The sequence below is a fragment of the Primulina huaijiensis genome, chromosome 6, assembly GCF_012295235.1.
Source record: "Primulina huaijiensis isolate GDHJ02 chromosome 6, ASM1229523v2, whole genome shotgun sequence".
Lineage (NCBI taxonomy): Eukaryota > Viridiplantae > Streptophyta > Magnoliopsida > Lamiales > Gesneriaceae > Primulina > Primulina huaijiensis.
In genome coordinates, this window is record NC_133311.1 from 21,896,082 (window position 1) to 21,912,270 (window position 16,189).

Consider the following 16,189-nt stretch of genomic DNA (forward strand, 5'->3'; position numbering starts at 1 on the left):
AACGAGGATAAATAAAAATATTTTGTATTATGCAGACTAAATTTAACAGTTAGTACTTTCTAATTAATTCGACTTCAATATAATGTTTACCTTAATTATAATAAGAATGAATATTGTTGAATAGTTACCAAAATCATCCATTAATGGTAATGGTGCATAATTAATAAAAGCCTTGGTTGCGTCATGGAAGGCCTTTATATATTTTCAACTGATGTAGGACAAAGGCTGATATGATCGAGTTATTTTTAAGACAATATACTTTGATTATTTTTTGAAAAAAGTTGATGAACAAGAAAATAGAGGAAGCAATAATAGCATTATCTCTATGCACCTTCAAATTCTCTCCCCAAATTATTTATATTGACCTGATGAAGACCATTTTTTACCTTAAATTAATAGGAAATGCTAACCAAAATACTTGTTTTATAATGCGTGGAATTATAATAATAATTGAAGTAATATATACCCTTTTCACAATAATAATGCTTTTAGCTAACGTATGCATGAACAAGTTATTTCCTTCCCTTCACTTATTTTCTTTAAATTTTGAAAATTGAATACTGAAATATTATCTCAACTTTGCCTGGTCTTATCCCTGTGATTGTGAATGACTCGTATGAACTACTGTATATCATATATGCTTTGTTGGTACTCAACTACTCATCCATTGCAATTGCATGATATATATATACGAGTAAATCAAGGAAAACAAGCATCAAGAACGTTCCACGACATTCTACCTGAAAAGAAATATGGCTTCTAGACAGCCATTCCGACCAAATTCAAGCCCAAAATCAAGCATTATTTTACTTGCAATTACGGTCTCCTGTTCTCTCATTGTTTTCTTTTCCATTCTGTATTTTCTTTATTATCTTTGGCACTCTTTGTTACGCAAATCACGCACTAGCCCGTTGGATTCCCCCTCACCGTCACACAAGCTACGAAGATTCGGCTACAAAGAGCTCAAGAACGCAACCCACAACTTCAGTGACTCCAACTCAATAGGTAAAGGGGGCTCTGGTACCGTTTTCAGAGGTATTCTAAAAGATGGGAAATTGGTAGCTGTCAAACTTCTCGATTCAAGTTCATTCCAGTGTGAACAGGAATTTCAAAATGAGTTGAAGATTCTTGGTGGGCTGAAGTCCTGTCCTCTTGTTGTTTCTTTATCGGGGTTTTGTGCAGACAAGGGTAAGAGGCTTCTGGTTTATGAGTATATGCCAAATAGAAGTTTACAAGAATGTTTGTTTTCTGAGTCTAAAAATGGGGGTTTTAATTGTTTGAGCTTGAATTGGGCTAGAAGGTTTGCAGTAATTCTTGATGTTGCAAGGGCATTGGCTTTCTTGCATCTTGAGTGTGAGCCTGCAGTGATCCATGGAGATGTGAAGCCAAGCAATGTGCTGCTTGATTCAGAGTTTAGAGCCAAGATTTCGGATTTCGGGCTGTCGAGACTGAAGCTTGAGGGTAAATTTGGTGTTGATTTGTTTATCCAAGACTTGGGGAGAAGCCAAGAATTGTGGAAGAGTCAAGAACTTTCGGTTAACTCGAATGCCAGTGGAGTAGGTGGAGCCATTGGTACACCAGTGGAAAGCCATGAAAACGATGAGGTAAATTTTGCTTTAGCCTTACAAGCATCTACTTCTTCCAAAAATAGTTGTAAAGTTTATCATAATGTGATGGGATTAGGATTGGCCATTAACTCTTTAAATTTTAACTGTAATCTTGGTAATGGGATTGATGGTAAGTGTGAAAATTTGAAGGGGAGGGGGTTGTCGACTTTGGAAAATGATGGGGATGATTGGAATATGTTTGTGCCTTATGATGATGAATTGAGTAGTAATGATCATGGTAAGGAGTTGAATTTGAATGTTGCTTTGGTTGATGATGATAATAATTGCATTAACGAGGGTGCCAAACCATGGGGGAAGGATTGGTGGTGGAGGCAGGATGGGGATGGCGAATTGTGTAGTAAAGATTACGTGATGGAGTGGATAGGGAGCCAAATATGTCCCTCGACTAATACCGGTTGGGATGAAGAAAAGGGTGGTACCACAGAGAAAACCAACTTGGATACCTCTACAAAGTTGGATACATGTGAGGAAGTGAAAGAGACTAAGGTCCGAGAGCACAGGCTCAAGTCTATTAATGGTGTCGTTGACAGGGACGAGTCGAAAAGGTGGAAAGTGCACATCAAGAAGCATCGAAAGTTGCACGAATGGTGGAGAGAAGAGCACTTGGATGAACCCAGGAAGAAAAGTGAAAAATCAAAGAAGCTTGATCTATTCAAGAAAACGTTCAAAGTACCTCATTTCGGTTTGGCAAAACGCTTACGATTCAGAAACAGAAAGTTTCATCAAGAAAACAACAATACCAATGAATCGAATAAGGAGTTTATCTTCAGAAAGGGTTGGAGAAGGACGAATCCCCCTTCTGTTGGGAGTGATATGTGGAGCGGAGACCTTTTTAGTCGGGAGCTAAGCAGCACAACGAGCATGAGAGGTACATTGTGCTATGCGGCACCAGAGTATGGCGGGTGTGGATACTTGATGGAAAAGGCAGATATTTACAGCTTAGGTGTCCTGATCCTTGTTATCATATCTGGTAGAAGACCTTTGCATGTGCTCTCATCGCCTATGAAGCTCGAGAAAGGAAACCTAATAAGTTGGTGCAGGCATTTAGCTCACAGTGGGAACGTGCTAGAGCTCGTGGACGAAAGAATGAGAGATGAATATGACGAGAATCAAGCAAGGTTGTGCATCAACTTGGCAGTTGCTTGTTTGCAGAAAATGCCCGAGTTGAGACCGGATATCGGGGACGTTGTCAAGATATTGAAAGGCGAGATGGAACTCTCATCGCTCCCCTTTGCGTTCTCTCCTCCTCCTAAGTGTTTTAGCATATCAAGGAAGAAACAAAAGGGAAATCAAGAATATTAGCTATTGAAAGTGTAGCACAAAAATGTACTGATGTGAGTTAAATATATGGTGTAGTTTCATATAAACTAGCGGTCTTGTACATATTTTATGTGCTTGCATGTACAGCTACTGCTTTGTAATTGTCCTTTTTTTTTTTGTCTTTGTTCTTTTAGTTTAAAACTCATTGAAATGATTTTTTTTATAATAGTAATAATCTTATTTTGATTATTTGATGTGTAATTATTTTAAGTATTATCATTAGTTAAAGTAACTGTTATAACATTGGCCGATGTTAAAATCTCAATCTAGATTTCAGATAGCAATACAACTTCCATTTTTTCTGCTTTAATTTAGATAAATTTGAAGTATCCCCAAAACTTCAAAGATGGTTAGGAATTTTCAAAATTTGGTTAGAATTTTCTTATTTATCATATTTTCACTAAATTTTGTAATTGTGTTTGTATGACTAGCTGACATCCATCTTGTCCTATAATTTAATTTAAATAATATAATTTTTAATCTAATTATTGCATTTCATTAATTGTACCAATGTGCAGCCACCCAAAAAATAACATGCTCTCCCACAATGTAATATCTCTCATCTAAAATTTTGCCAAAATTTTTTATAAACAGAATTTTTTGACATATCTAAAATTTTTTTATCAAAATAATATATTATAAAAAATATTTATTAGTATAATATACTTCCACCACAGTAAAAAAGCAAAATACGTGCTTCTTGTTCTCAAAGTAAAACAATGAATGAGCAAATGAAACAGTTATAAAATTGAAAAACAGAAACTAGAAAACTAAAGGAAAAAGAATATTTAAAAACAAGCACTCAATCACCGCCACGGCCACCGCCGGAGCACCGCTAGAACAGCCCAAATCCAAACCATGTCGTGAACAAGCCACTCAAAACAGCTCCAATCAAGTCCCATCCACCAACAAGCGCCGTCGCCGGAGCAGAAGAACCCTTAGGGCCCCCAGCCAAGGCAGCTGTCGGCGGCGGCGGAAGCGCGTGGACGAGCACAGTGACCTTCATGCCGCTGAAGCATCCCCCAGTCCCACAAATGAAATAGTACCTCTTCGCCTCGTTGAGAGGGATGAAGTCCTTCCCGCTGCTCCAATTCCCCGTCGCGCTTTCGACGGTGCAGTTATCGTACCCTGTCTGGTTCACTTCAAACACATTGTACTGTGTTTTCTGGTACCTAAATGCTACCCAGGGAAAAAAATTTGTATAGAAATCAGTTAAAAATTCTTCAGATAAATCAAAGTCATTAATGAGAGAGAAATAAAAGTAGTTTACAAATGAGGTCGCCCACGTAGAACGTATGGTTGTTGGCCCAAAGAGTATAGTTCACGCCGGGGTTCCATCCCTTATTGGCACCGACAATGTGGTCCGTCGCTGCGGCGGAGTGGAGGAGGAGGCAGAGCAAAGCGACGGAGAGTTGGAGGATAAGGGAAGATGAGGTGGCCATTACTAAATTTGTGGGTGTGGCCAATGGATAGCTAAAGGGATTTGATTTGTTCAGATTAACCGTTGTTTCAACGGCTACAAAAAAGTTATTTTATGATTTCAAATTTCTACTTCATGCGTCGTATATAATAAACATTTATTTCCCTTTTTAGATTGGGTAAAAATGTTTTTGTATTCAGTAGTCCATGTATAGCTTGGTGTGTATGTAATTAAGAATAATTGACGTAATAAATCAAAATGGAAAAGTGATCTGGATCGCAATCAGATAATGCAAGTGGACGATATCAGATTTGAAATTGCGAATGTCAGACAGCACGCTCACGCGTGTCGAAAGCCACACCTCAATCATCTCTACCCTTTTCTCTTTGGAGCAATGGCAAAATTCACAACAATATCTGGAATCGATTCAAAGAACAAGATTCCGTCCTCTTAAAAACTCGATATACTCAGAAGGATCGGCTTTTCCGCATGGTACTTTGCATTCATATCAGCGCCATGACCCTCAAAAAGATCTCCTCGCTACGGTCAACTTGAGCATTTTAGTTGCGGAGAACTTGCGTGGCATGACTAGGTGTAACAATCTTTACGTCCAATACTTGCATAATGGGTTGTGAGCCACACTTTTAACCAAATGAAGCCATCTTTTGAGAATGTATATCATTGATATGCAAGCCCACCTGACTAGATCCAGGTGGCTTCCTCAAACCCCTTTTCTTCATTGAACTTTGATGTTGCTAAAATCGGTGATGGTAACGGGGAGGTCAGATCCTCGCTTAGAGAGCTCGGATCAAACCTTTAAGCGGTGGCTGGGAGGTCGGATCTTCACTTAGAGAGCTCGGATTGGACCTTCGAAATCTGGCAACTCGAACAAGTACGTTAGAAGGGGGCCGGAAGGTTGTTCCGGCGTAGCCCCTCCGACGCTCAAGTCAGAGAATAGAAAAGTGAGATAGTAGTGTGTGTGCTGAGAGAATGTGAATATATGAATGAATAAATAATGAACGAAACCTGGTATTTATAGGAGAATCATAGAGTCCTGATTTTGGTAGATTTAGATCTTCAGAATCTTGCAAGATTTGGTTAGATTCTGTGAAAGATTTGGTTATATCTTCTAGATTTCGCTTATATTTTTGTTGGCTATTTGTTGGCGTATAGGCAAGAGTTATCATAGTCATGAGTCCGCCTATCATCTTAGTCCCTGGGGAGCTCGGCTAGGGAGGTCGGCCAAAACATGTCAACTCGGCGCGATCACACTACACGGGAGGTCGGCCAAAGCATTCCCAATCGCCGTGAAAGCACCCTATGGGAGGTCGGCATGTGAGGTCGATCACCTCCCGGATGACCTCCCACCGTCTTCATGTGAATGAGATGACCTCTCGATGGGCTCTGTCACAAAGATGACCTTCCGAGGCTTTCCGAATACCCTTGTGGACTCTCTCTTTTTGGGCTACCGAGAGTGGGCTGGACCCCTCTCTGTTCCGGGGTATCACGTGTAAATTTGGCGTCACCAAGATGAGGTGAGCTCTGAGGCTCTTGAACTGCGTTAGGGTGAAAACCCTTGTAAACTTGGTGTAAGGACCGTGTATCGTATTATCGTAAATCTTATGTTGATTATCGATAATGCATGAAATTGTCATGTGATTATGTATATGATGTATATCATGACAATGAGAGTGAAAAAAAGAGATGGTGAGGATGAAAGATTGTATTAGAAATTGATTTGTGTTTGAAACGTGTGCTGAACCGCAACAGAAAAATGACACATGTTACGGTTTTTAGCATAATTACCTGAGTATTGGTCCAAATGACATGAGGTCAATTTCATTGGAAAGCTAAGACATAGTAATAAAACTTTCATGTTTTGAGTTTTGTCTAAATCCATTTGAACATATGGGCAAAATCACCCCGAAGTGTATCATGTGCGTTGCAGTTCCTGCAAAGACACATAATGGGAGAATGAGCATAACTCTCGCATACGATATCCAAAAAGAGTGAGGTTGGTGGCAAATGAAATCCAAGACATAGAGCTACAACTTTCATGTTGCCCACTTTTGCAAATTTGGAACCTAAAATAGCGTTTTGGACAGAACAAGACGAGCATCCGCGCAGAACTGCGTGCGCGGGCAGAACTACCCGCGCATATGCGCGAGTTCGGTCGCGCATATGCGCGAATATCTCTGTAGCACACGTTATAAAAACGATAAGGATGAGTTTTGGACATATTTCTTCATTTCCTTTGCTGAAGCTTCGAGGAAGAAAGTGAGAAATCGATTTCTTTTGTACGAAAGCACCTCGAAACGTTGTCCAAACGCGAAACAAATTATATATCCGGAATCCTCGCGTTGAGAGCTTCCTTTTGAGGTAAGATTCTTTTGGTTTCAGCAACTCTAAATATTAAAGTGCTGGAATAGCATGTATTTGAAGTTGATTTCAATATATGCGATAGAATAACCGACAAGAAACTCGTATTCGAAGTCGGAATTGAATTATGTTATGATTTCAATTTGATATGAAATTTCAAAGTTTCAAAAGATATTTGAAACTTATATTGTTGATTTTGAATGATGTTATTGATTGAAATGAATATGTTATTGCTGTAGATAGATTATTATACCGAAATCTTCAAACTACATCAATTGGAAACGAAGAATTGAGGTATGTTGCGACCGGGTAACATACGACAGGTATCTGTATTATATGATATATGTTTGATTGATTGGATTGAGATTACATGTCTATATGCCTTGTGTGTTGAGTTGATTTGGCATACATGACATGCACGTTGAGCTATGATACTTGGATACCCTGATATGATTTGATTTGATTCTGGGGTTTGTGAACACGATGCTATGTTTGGCATTATGTGGANAGGATATCAAGAGACCGGAGAGGGTGCTTCTGGAGGGAGTCATAGTCTGATTTGAGGTTTAGTGGTTGTTTCCCAGTATATATGTATATGTATCTATATACCGGGGTATGTCCCGAGGATATGATTTGTTGTTGTATGAGTTGTTTTGATTATGTGTGGGCATGTTTTATGTTGTGAGATGAAATACTATTTTTAGTATTCAAATAGCATATTTTGGGCTCATTGTAAAGAAATTTTAAACCCGTTTTCCGCTGTGATTAATTAACCCTAATCAAATTGCATTGTAATAACGATTAGGAGCTAAGAGCCCCACACTTGGCATGACCAAGATGAGGTGAACTCTGAGGTTCCTGAACTGAGACATGGTGAAAACCCTTCTAAACTTGGCGTGACCAAGATGAGGTGAGCTATGAGGCTCCTGAACTGAGATTGTGTGAAAACCCTTTCCTTCAATAATATTTAATAAAAAAGTGTAATTTTATTAATATAAATGCATATAACATTAAAACCTTAGATTCTTACTACAAAAGTAACTGACAGAATAAAAGAAATTAAAGGTATAATAATATCTAAGCATAATATTTGCGGAGGTGATAAGCATTCAATGGCCTCTTCAATCTCTTCCCTGCCAGATCTTCTAAGTAATAGGCACCCGAGCTGAGCTTCTCTACCACCTTGAACGGTCCTTCCCATCTTGGATCTAGCTTTCCAACATCAACATCTTGAATTTTCTTCCAAACTAGGTCTCTAACCTGAAAGCTTATCTGAATGACCTTCTTATTGTAGGATCGATCTATATTCCATTCTTATGGCCACGGCCTCCCTCTTTTCTTCTAAGAAATCTAAGTTTGCTGCTCGCCTCTCATTGTTTTGCTCATCATAGCATATTACTCTAGAGGTCTCTTCGCCAATCTTAGCCGGAAGCACTGCTTTATGTTCCCCTGCTTCGGAATGGTCATGTACGACCATAGCACGCTTGGGAGCTCTTCCACCCAATTTCTTTTTGCATTCTCATATGTCTACGTCTTTGCTCAGTATTTCCCACAGACGGCGCCAATTTGATGTTGCTAAAATCGGTGATGGTAACGGGGAGGTCAGATCCTCGCTTAGAGAGCTCGGAGCAAACCTTTAAGCGGTGGCTGGGAGGTCGGATCTTCACTTAGAGAGCTCGGATTGGAACTTCGAAGTTAACTAGCCTCGCTCCATCTTCCTTTAGAAGCATATAATTAGTTAGACAAAAGCACGTAATGGGGTGCACCATGAGGATTCATTTTTTAGCATATTCTTTACAGCCACATCTCCCAGGTCGAATCTGGAGTGAACACTGCATCCATGAAGGAAGGCCCCGAAAACAGTGGTACTATCAGGCTGAACTGGCATCGTCTCGATGAATTCCAAGGCTTCCTCAAGCCTTCCAGAACGAGCTAATAGGTCAACCATGGATACATAGTGTTCCATCGAGGGACTAAAATTGTATACCCGACACATTGAGTCAAAACATCTCCACCCCTCTCTAATCATCCCCGAGTGGCTCCAAGCAGATAACATTGTGGTAAAAATTACTCCGGTTGGCTCCAAATGCTTCGTCATATCACCGAAAAGTTCAACACTTATTCAAGTCCCCCTGTTTTCCATAACCCACAATCATCGCACCCCATGTCACTGTGTTCTTATTTGTCATCTCGTCAAAAACAATTTGTGCTAACTTTGCCTCACCGGATTTGGCATACAACTCAAGAAGAGCGGTGCCAACATAAACACTACTAGATGCCAAAAACCCTTGTTTGATGGAGTACGCATGAAGTGCAGAACCAAATCAAATATCTCCTAAAGAAGCACAAGCAGAGAGGACAGCCACCATGGTCACGGGATCAGGCTGAAGGATAAGTGGATCTCATTCTATTAAATAATCTCAGAGCTTCGTAACCATAGTTATTTTTAGAATGTCCGCCAATAATCGAGTTCCAAGAAATGACATCCTTGTCTACCATAGAGTCAAATAGATAAACGGCTTCTTGCATCCTACGACACTTTGCATACATGTCCGCTAGAGCATTCATCACATTAGCATCATCCATCCCAATCTTAATGCCTAGACCATGAACTGATGAACCCAATTTAAAATTGCCCGACTGTGCGCAAGCTGAAAGAACGCTAGCCCATGTGTCTGAACTGGGAGAAATGTGCAGCCATTTCTTGTTTGTGAACACCAATGCTTCGTGAGCATAACCTACTATCATTGCCGTCCATGCAACAAGATCGATGGTGGAACAAATGGCGGGCGTTCATAACCTGCTCAAACAAACCGTAAAGACCGAGCTACTTCTAGTAAAGGGTCATCCGCTTCTCCGCTGACAATTAAAAGAGCATGGATTTTTCGGAGAGAAGTTAAGCTTCTGCAGGAGATTTAACAGACAAAAGAATGGATTTTTTGAGAATGATTCGATAAGAGGACAGAGGTGGATGAACTTCGAGCTTATGGGTCGATTCATGAGCAAAGGTTGTGAAATGAGTGTGTGATTTTGATAGCGCGAGACGAGGGGTGTTTATGTGTACTGATGAGAACAATTTCATGTTCGTTATTTGGATTTGTTTTGATTGCTAAAATCTGCCGCCATGAGGATCTTGTCTGTATTTTGGGAGCAAAACCCAGCTAAATTTTTAATTTTAAAAAAAAAAATTGAGCATGATCTGTTCCAAAATGGAACATTCAAAATGATAGCCCACAACACCAGAGAAGCCCTCTTCCACTATTTGTTCAAATTAATTAATTAATGTCACATTCACGAGAGTTGCTTTTATCCCTCTAATGCGGTGATAATCTTCATTTGATGAAAATTATATAATCTATTAAAATGAATCTGCAGACAAGAGTCTCATAGATGGATCCATCGCCTTTATGCTATATGTTTTTCTTTTTAAAAAGTTTACGACAAAATGGTAAAATAATCATCATAAATTCATTAGATCAAAGTTGAGAACACCACGTACCTAAGTCCTCGAAGAACCAAAATATGTGCATATACAAAGAAAATAAATATGAACATTATTTCTATACAGTCATCTTCTCTTGCTCAGAATACTGCAAAGATGTGGGCTGTAGGATTTTTACAGGCAGAACATTTACGCACATTAAACATTGAGTAGACATAAATTGTTCATTGTCCGATCAGATATAAGGATTGATGTGGGATGAATAGTCCCGAATCCCGGCTCCTTCCCATCCCATCCATTCTTCCCAAAGATCCCATTCTTGATCTACCATCCCCTCGTCCACCTCCGAATCGTACGTCTCCACCTCTGGTTCTCTCAAATTTCTCATCACAACCTGTTCATCACAAACATTGTCAGGCGGCATAAATTTGTTTTTCCGATTCTTATGTCTATTTTTTCAATTATTATTTCGTTGTAATAACATCTTTTGTTGTATATTGAAAACACATCACATCACTAGCAAATACATCGAAATCAATTATTTGTACAAGAGGGTCCACTCATGTTACGTCACAAACTTTAAAATTATTATAGCATTTGTACTAATTTTAATATTTGTAATTATTTTAAAATATAGTAACAAAAGAAAAAGTGAGCTAAATCTAACAAAAGAAAAGGGCGTTATTGAATTCTATTGTTTTAACTATGGAGTTAAAATACTTACATTATAAGCCTCACTGATGTGGTGAAACTGGACTCCGCAGTTGTTTCCTCGGCATACATCAGGATGATACTGCAATCATACAACACAACCAGTGATCAGAATTTTAATTTGTTGCAGACAATAGAGACCTAAAAAATCGGTACAAGATTTCAGTTCATTTGAATTTTTTGAACTCACGACATTCAATTCAAAATTTATTTAAAAAAAAAACAGAATAAACTCTTGTCTGGCTTTGAATGGTTTAAAAAGACAAAAATATCTCTATTTCTAATTCACCAATTTCATCCCATCAAATATTGATTTCTATTCGAAACACGAAAATGCATCAACATCTTCATATCTTCCCCAAAGACCAAATCTTCAATAAGAAGTTGGATTTAAAAGATATTTTACGTAATGTGGAGTCAAAGATCAAACGAATCACCTGAAGAGCGAGGCGTCTAAATGCCTTCTTCACCTCAGATTCAGAAGCACCAGGGTCGATTCTCAGCGTCTCGTACGGATCACTGACAGCATGCGAGGAAGAAACACACGACACCCTGACTTTTTTCTTGCTATTATTATTCCTCAAATTTCTCAGCGATGAATTAGAGTCTTTCAATTGACCCCACGAATTAGATGTAGAAGTACAACACACAGCAGCGGCCATTAAATCTTTTTATAGGAATTCTCAAGCCAAGAAATAAGCAACAATTTGAAGATCCTGAAAACGAGTTTTGAACAGGGAGTTGGTTCAATGATGTATATCACGTCGATCAAGGGGAAAAAAGAACGGTGTGTGTCCGTAATAATTGAAAAGGAAAGAAGGAACAAAAGTTGAATTGAACAGAAGCGTTCTGTTGTTTATACGAGAAGATGGAGATGGGGTTGGTGGGGGAAGATATATATATATACACAAGTGTGGGGATGAAAAAGCGTCCTTATCCAAACTTCCATGGGTTGCATAATATCTCATTCGGTTACATTTTGTTTTCGCCAATCAAATTAGGATTTTTTATTTAAATAAATAGACAGAAAAAGGTAAATTCAAAATTTTATTTATGAGCATGTATCCGTATAGGATTGGGGCCACGTGTCTTCAGGTAATGTTGTCGTGTAAACAGGATAAGAGCTCGGCGTTAACGATCTTATCCGTTTTTAAAGGAAACAATATTTATTTATATTAATTTNGATAAATATCTAATAATATGATATTTGTTTCGTAATTTTATATTGATATTCAGATTGTATGGAAGAGCGATGTTTCATCGACTTTCATTATTTTATTATTATATTATCGAAAATATATTTAACACATAAAACAAAACTAAAATAGTACAACTACTGATATAAAAAAAAATAGAGAAAATTGAGAATGACTGCGTAAACTTTACATTTTATATATACAGTTATTTTATTTTATTTTAAACAAGCATAAAGCTAAACAAATAGCTGGCCCCTTGAACTCGCATATTCCATGAAATATGCGATTGATTTTGGGTAGAGAATTCTAATTGTTAAATGTTGTTGAGCACAAAAACGAAGAGCTAGCAGAACTGGTTGGGTGCGTTCTTGTGGAACGTCCAACCGTACATTAGGCACGGGAAACACTTGTCGCGTTTCTATATATAATTGCTTTTGTTCTTTTATCGACGTTATTTATAGTTTTAACGTGGGTGATCCTTTCATTTTTTCGCAAAAACTAGTATAAGACGATCTCACGGATTAATTTCGTGGGTCGAATATCTTATTTGAGTCATCAATGAAAAAATATTACTTTTTATTATGAATATCGTTAGGATTAATTTGTCTCACAGATAAAGATTCGTGAGACCATCTCACAAGAGACCTATTTTTAATGGACAAAAACTTGTGTGAGACGGTCTCACGGGTCATATATGTGAGACGGATATCTTATTTGGGTCATCCATGAAAAAATATTACTTTTTATGCTAAAAGTATTACTTTTTATTTTGAATATTGGTAGGGTTGACCCGTCTCACAGATTAAGATCCATGAGACGGTCTCACATAATACCCACTCTTTTTAATGAGTCAGGTATTCGGGTTCGTGGACTAATTATATAAGATGACTGCCTGCCTACCTTCTCTTGGTTTAATTTGTTTCCAATGTAAATATCAATGCGGTCATAGCGTATTTGTACTTTAGTTTTTTTCTTATGACTTGAACTTATGATCATCATGTTATCTTCTTAATATTTTATACCACGTTTATTATATATTTTTTTCAAGGAAATCAATTGAAATCATTATATATTTAAGTGGCATAATGTTTTTATAATCTTCAAAAGTGGTGATGTTTTATAATGATTTGTTTGGTTTTTCAGATTAGGAGATATAATAATATAGAGTTATTATAATTAGGTTGTATCTTTGAAGTGCACTACATCATTGACAATATGGAATCGTTGTTATCTCAAGGGGTGTTTGTGAGCTGATGGAGAAATTAAACGTTTAACAAATGGTTGTGAGTCCAATTCTTTTTATCAATATTTTCTCGTACGAGCTTGTCATACATAGTTTGCTCAGTGTGGTTTATTTGATTAACATGACTCACAAACTATTATATTAGTTATGAGGTTTATCTGACGCGCACAAAAAAATAATAATAGCTGTAGATTTAAACTTTATAAAGAAAATGGAATTGTTTTTGGTTATTCGTTTGAATTCAAACTATGAACGGTAAATTTATTTCATGGTTAAAATTCTTAATATATGGATTTATCTACTTTTTTTTGTCTACACTTGATGCACATGTTTAGCACGTGGTCTAATTGTTTAAAAGTTAAAAAAAAAAGGGACCAAATTAGAAATTAAAATATCGATATTAATATATATATATATACACACACACACACATACATACATAAAGCAGAATATATTTTGTTTGAGCAAAGAAATTAAGATAAAATCAAGTCACGTTAAACGTATATTAAAACCATGAATAAGGAACATTCGATCTTAAAATAAATTATATTTTAAATGAATGTGTCTTTTCTCATGAATTCAAAGACAATTTATGCAATTTATTTTATTTTAGAACTCAGAAAACAGATCAAGATAGTTACAAAATATGCTTCAAACAAAAAATCATCCGAGCAATTTTTTTTGTTTTTTTTTTTTAAATTTGTTTTTTTAATATGTTTAGATTACAATTATAATGCAACCAATTTAAAAAAATTTGTCTCGTAGCCCTTATTTAAAATATTTATTTGAGCGTTTTTAAAATTTATTCACTGGTTCAATTCAATAGCCTCCTCCCGCATATTAAAAGATACGTTTTGTTTGTTTTTTTTTCCGTGTTAAAATATCCCACGTTTTAATAATGACGAGATAATGACATATAATATGAAATATTGAAATCTATATTTTTTATATAAAAAAAAGATAACAATACAATATTAGATTATTTGTAGTAGTCTCACTTGTACAAGTCCCAAATTTAAAACTCAATTATAATAATTATATTTCAAATTTAAAAAAAAGTAAAATATCGTACACGTAACAAATTTTATGACTAAATCAACCCATAAAAACTCTTATCGCGTACTTTTCTTTAATAATCCATCTTGTCATTTCCCGTAAAAAAAAAATCAATATTTTGAAAACGGCTATTTTAAATATAGAGTAGGTCTCTTGTGAGACGGTTTCACGAATTTTTATCTATGAGATGGGTCAACCCTACCGATATTCACAATAAAAAGTAATACTCTTAGCATAAAAAAGTAATATTTTTTCATGGATGACCCAAATAAGATATATGTTTAACAAAATACGACCCGTGAGACTGTTTCACACAAATTTTTGTTTTAAAAATATATCGATATAAAACATAGACATGAAAGTTTACAAAATATTTTAACTACTAGCCTTCAAGACATACGTTGGGTGAACATATATTTATGTATATAACTTTATTTTTTAATATAAATTTTTTTAATCAAATATAATTAATTTAATTTGAATGAAAGAAAAAAATATAAATATCGAAATATTTATAACTATGTTAAGCATTAGACAATTTATAATATTTGATTGATTGACTGGAAAATTAGTAAGACATAGATGATATTGAAGAGAGAAATTTATGGAGAATAAAAATCGTAGACTTCTCTAACATAATAACATTCAGATTGATGGATTTCAAATATATCAAAATATATTTTTGTTGTTTTAAAAGACCAAGATCTTGAATTTCAAATTCATTCATTGCATGTTTATATAGTGTTACATCTTAATTATGATTAATTTCAAATTCATTTAATAATAACATCATTTTAAATGAATTATACTTTATGTAGTTAATATGTAAATAAATAAAATGTTAATTTAATATTTGATGCATTGTTTCATTATTAACACTAAACTCTAATCAAAATTCCTGGATTTCAATCCATTTCCACAAATCAATGTTTAATTTAATAGATAATATAAATTATAGACACACATAGCCGGATGGATGGTCAATAGAGCTCGACTTATTAATTATCAAATTCAGGATTTTATTTCTTTACATTTAGATTTTAGATTAGCGTGTTGACTTGTATAGCCTGATCAATTTATTTATTTTCTTAATTGCGTGTACAAAACTTATCGAACTTAAATGGGTGGTATATATTTAGCATCTATATCGATTTCACGTATCTTTATTCGTGAGATAAGTCAACTCTATCCATATTTACAATAATAAATAATATTTTTAACATAAAAAATAATTTTTTATGAGACGACCCAAAAATATTAGATTCGTTTCATAAAATTAACTTGTGAGACTGTTCCACAAAAATTTGTGTGATATTTAAAATACCTACCATATTATATGCCTGATCGTTTTGACCATCCAATATATATATACATATACACACACAGTTGGTTTTAGATCTACGTGATTAAAAAACACTGCAATATATCTTCATTTAAATTTTCAATTAATTTTTTACATTTTTTTTGTACATTCAAATTTTCAAGCTGTTGAATTATCTAGAAGTTCAAATTCAATAATCTTTAATGAAACCGAGTAAATAAAATAAATGTCCGCGTTAACGAGAACTGGAAATTCAGCCGAGTAGGCACTAAATGCACGGTTCATACATAGCTAGAGCCTACAAACTTCGAGGTGAATGGGTACAAAGTCACAAAGAATTTAATAACTTTAACATCTATTGGTAAATCTTACACGTTAATTAAGCAGTATATTTATTTATATTTGTAATTTATTTTACATCAATGTTTCGAATTTAAGACGATTACGTAGATATAATGATAAAAATAATAATG

The 16,189-nt window shown here is 35.7% G+C and overlaps 3 protein-coding genes and 1 pseudogene across 3 annotated transcripts; 1 reads left to right on the plus strand and 3 right to left on the minus strand.

Annotated features, from left to right (window-relative positions):
- Positions 1–675: 675 nt before the first annotated feature.
- LOC140978332 (putative receptor-like protein kinase At1g80870) lies at positions 676–3,076 on the plus strand. Its single transcript, XM_073443274.1, has one exon. It carries the CDS (start codon positions 753–755, stop codon positions 2,928–2,930), a length of 2,178 nt encoding a protein of 725 aa, XP_073299375.1. The 5' UTR covers positions 676–752; the 3' UTR covers positions 2,931–3,076.
- Positions 3,077–3,625: 549 nt separating this feature from the next.
- LOC140979351 (early nodulin-like protein 17) lies at positions 3,626–4,503 on the minus strand. The gene is made up of 2 exons (XM_073444708.1): positions 4,219–4,503; positions 3,626–4,127 (listed from the first exon to the last, which is right to left on the minus strand). Exons 1-2 carry the CDS (start codon positions 4,388–4,390, stop codon positions 3,784–3,786), a joined length of 516 nt encoding a protein of 171 aa, XP_073300809.1. The 5' UTR covers positions 4,391–4,503; the 3' UTR covers positions 3,626–3,783.
- A 3,939-nt stretch (positions 4,504–8,442) lies between these two features.
- LOC140979189 (pentatricopeptide repeat-containing protein At2g03380, mitochondrial-like) lies at positions 8,443–9,537 on the minus strand (annotated as a pseudogene).
- A 659-nt stretch (positions 9,538–10,196) lies between these two features.
- Positions 10,197–11,773, minus strand: LOC140978684 (chaperone protein dnaJ 8, chloroplastic-like). The gene is made up of 3 exons (XM_073443885.1): positions 11,338–11,773; positions 10,914–10,982; positions 10,197–10,583 (listed from the first exon to the last, which is right to left on the minus strand). Exons 1-3 carry the CDS (start codon positions 11,560–11,562, stop codon positions 10,425–10,427), a joined length of 453 nt encoding a protein of 150 aa, XP_073299986.1. The 5' UTR covers positions 11,563–11,773; the 3' UTR covers positions 10,197–10,424.
- Between the last annotated feature and the right edge of the window lie 4,416 nt (positions 11,774–16,189).